Source organism: Montipora capricornis, chromosome 1, assembly GCF_036669925.1.
Source record: "Montipora capricornis isolate CH-2021 chromosome 1, ASM3666992v2, whole genome shotgun sequence".
Classification (NCBI taxonomy): domain Eukaryota; kingdom Metazoa; phylum Cnidaria; class Anthozoa; order Scleractinia; family Acroporidae; genus Montipora; species Montipora capricornis.
This window is the reverse complement of record NC_090883.1, coordinates 35,749,977-35,752,476: the sequence shown is the minus strand read 5'-3', so window position 1 is coordinate 35,752,476 and position 2,500 is coordinate 35,749,977. Positions and strand designations below refer to the sequence as shown.

Sequence of the window (2,500 nt, the reverse complement as noted above, 5' to 3'; positions counted from 1 at the left end):
TGAAACGAGGGCTTAGGCTTAATCAATAAATCATTGCTATATTGACTGTGAGTCTCATTGACTCATGACTCATAAAACAGACATCCTCGTTTGTTATGCGCGTGCGTGCTCTCTAATCGAACTCTCAATGACGTATCCACGCCCGTATCCAAACTAACAACCACGTGATGTGTTGAAAGCGTTTGCGCACCACAGCAATCAACATTGAAGCAGTTTGCCCGGGTCTTAAAATAAGTTGCAATAATTTTGAAATAAGATAAACCAAGGAAGCGACCACTTCCAGGACACTAGAAATAGTGCAACGGAGTTTATGTTTTCCCCACTTACCACGATATAGTCGGAAGTATTCTCTTGGTAATATCTTCTGCTCATTCCCAAATCGCCGCGTTGAAACTGAAAAAAGTCAGATCGTTAACATTTCTCTTAGCTTCGCCACAAATTAGGGTCTTAAAGATGATATCCGACGTTGACGAAGATGTCACTTCAAAATATAACTTTGTACTATCATAAGTTTATCGCAATTTTTCCACCTTGTTAACCTAAAATATTAATTTTAGCGTAGTGTCCTAAAAGTAAATTTTTACGAGCAGTTTGAGGGTAAAGACGCCCGCAAACGAGGAAACATTGTTGCGGAAACATTGTTTCCCGAAATTTCTTTTCGGCGCGCAAATAAGTAAACATTAGTTAAGGAAGCAAAATGTTTCTGAACAAATTCAGAAACATTTTTGCTTCGCGGGAAGCACATTAATGTTTCCTGTGGTCGCAAACAGGGAAACACCTGCTTCCGCAACAAAAAGTTTCCGCAACATTGTTTCCTCCTTTGCGGGTGCCTTAATTAAAAATGGACCGTAATGCTGTATGCTGTTGCATGCTCACGTACGTGTCTTCAAAACCTGAAATCAGACGATTTCAAGTCCTTCTTATGCGGGCTTCCGTAAATATATTTGCTAAAATGCGTGCCGCATGTTCCGCACGATTATTTTTCCTCTTTTAACTTATGATATGTTTTGTGCTGTTGTGACAGTCGTCGGCCGCCCTAGCTGTCGTCGTTTCTTGAACTCCCCATTAACTTCAAAGCGTAGAAATACTGGCTTATACCATATTTTCTCCGGGACAAAGGGATTCGGAAAAAGATTGGATTATTGTCGTTTTCCGATATCAATTTTCCACTGTCACAGAGTAAATGTAAGGGCCGCTTTGCCGATTTACACGGTACGATTTTTGGCGCATGCGAGTTGATGCGACAAGCTTACGACAGGCCTACGACATGACTTACGATTGTCGTAGCGTTTTAAAACATCTTTTAAAAATGCTATGACATTTTTTCTGACGTACATGACAATCACGTAAACGAGTTGTAGGCCTGTCGTACATGTAATAAGCTTGTCTCATGCGACAAAAATCGCACCGTGTAAATTGGCACGATTTTTGACGCAAGGGACTGGCTTACGACAGGTCTACAACATGACTTATACGATTGTTGCATTGTCAGAAAAAGTTCACATTATAGCCACTTCATATTGCAACCAGGGGCCCGTTTCTCGAAGGACCCGAAACTTTACGGGCCATTTTCGGGTGTCACAATTCCCTTTGTATCTCAAGAACGGAGAGGATTTAAGTCGTCAAACTTCACAGTAATTTTCCTTTTTGCTACCTTGAGAGTATGTCAAAATATCGGATTTCCAAAACAAGCGGTTCACAGTTTCAAATGGGGACTTTCCAGAAACGGGCCCCTGGCCCCATTTCTTTAAAGGGCGGATACCTTTATCCAGTGGATAAGTCACTATCCAGAGTATAAAATACTATACTTCACGTTGAACGTTGGGCAAGATTTTCTTACACACCTTTTAACTAGATGCGCTTAGAGCGTGCATATTCACAGTTACGATGGCAAATTCTGAAATCTTTGCGACCGGAGATTGAAACCGATCACGGGTTAGTGACTTATCTACCGGATAACGTTATCTGACCTTTGAACAACTGGGGCCTGGTTAACAATCGGACATAGTCTGTGCTACTCTGGGTTTGAAAAAATTTGATTGCAGTGATTCATAGCACCACGCATGCAGGAGTGATCCAATGTTATCGCAAGAGTCCTGTTATATGTCAACAATTTGCTAAAAGGGGAAAGGTTGCGCCTATTAATAGTAACTAGCGTCCTTTTCTTTTAATATAGGTGTCAAGTGAAAGACCGCTATCATGACGGTTCAAAGAAGAGTAGCATCAAACTGTGTCTAGACCCGTCCGCGTATCTTTTCAGTAGTCAAAATTCTTGTGGTTCTAAGTAATATTTCGCGCAAGACGAAAAGAGGTTACCCTACTGCGTCCTCGTATGTAAGATTTGGCAGCGGTCTTCAAATCTAAAAAAATCCAAAAAGTCGAAAATCTTCTTTCAAATGATCAAATATATTTCTCATTTCAGTCATTTTCTCAAAACACTTTATTAGGTCGGTGCAGAAACCAATAAGGGTTGAAACGTGTAACGGCCCCTTGTGTGCTG

The 2,500-nt window shown here is 41.0% G+C and overlaps 1 protein-coding gene across 1 annotated transcript in view; it reads right to left on the bottom strand.

Moving 5' to 3' along the window:
* Positions 1-2,500, bottom strand: part of LOC138040484 (endothelin-converting enzyme 1-like) — a 28,551-nt gene that overhangs the window by 19,898 nt on the left and 6,153 nt on the right. Inside the window, exon 4 of the mRNA XM_068886209.1 lies at positions 328-393. Coding sequence (XP_068742310.1) covers positions 328-393 — 66 coding nt within the window. The remainder of the gene's footprint in view (positions 1-327; positions 394-2,500) is intronic.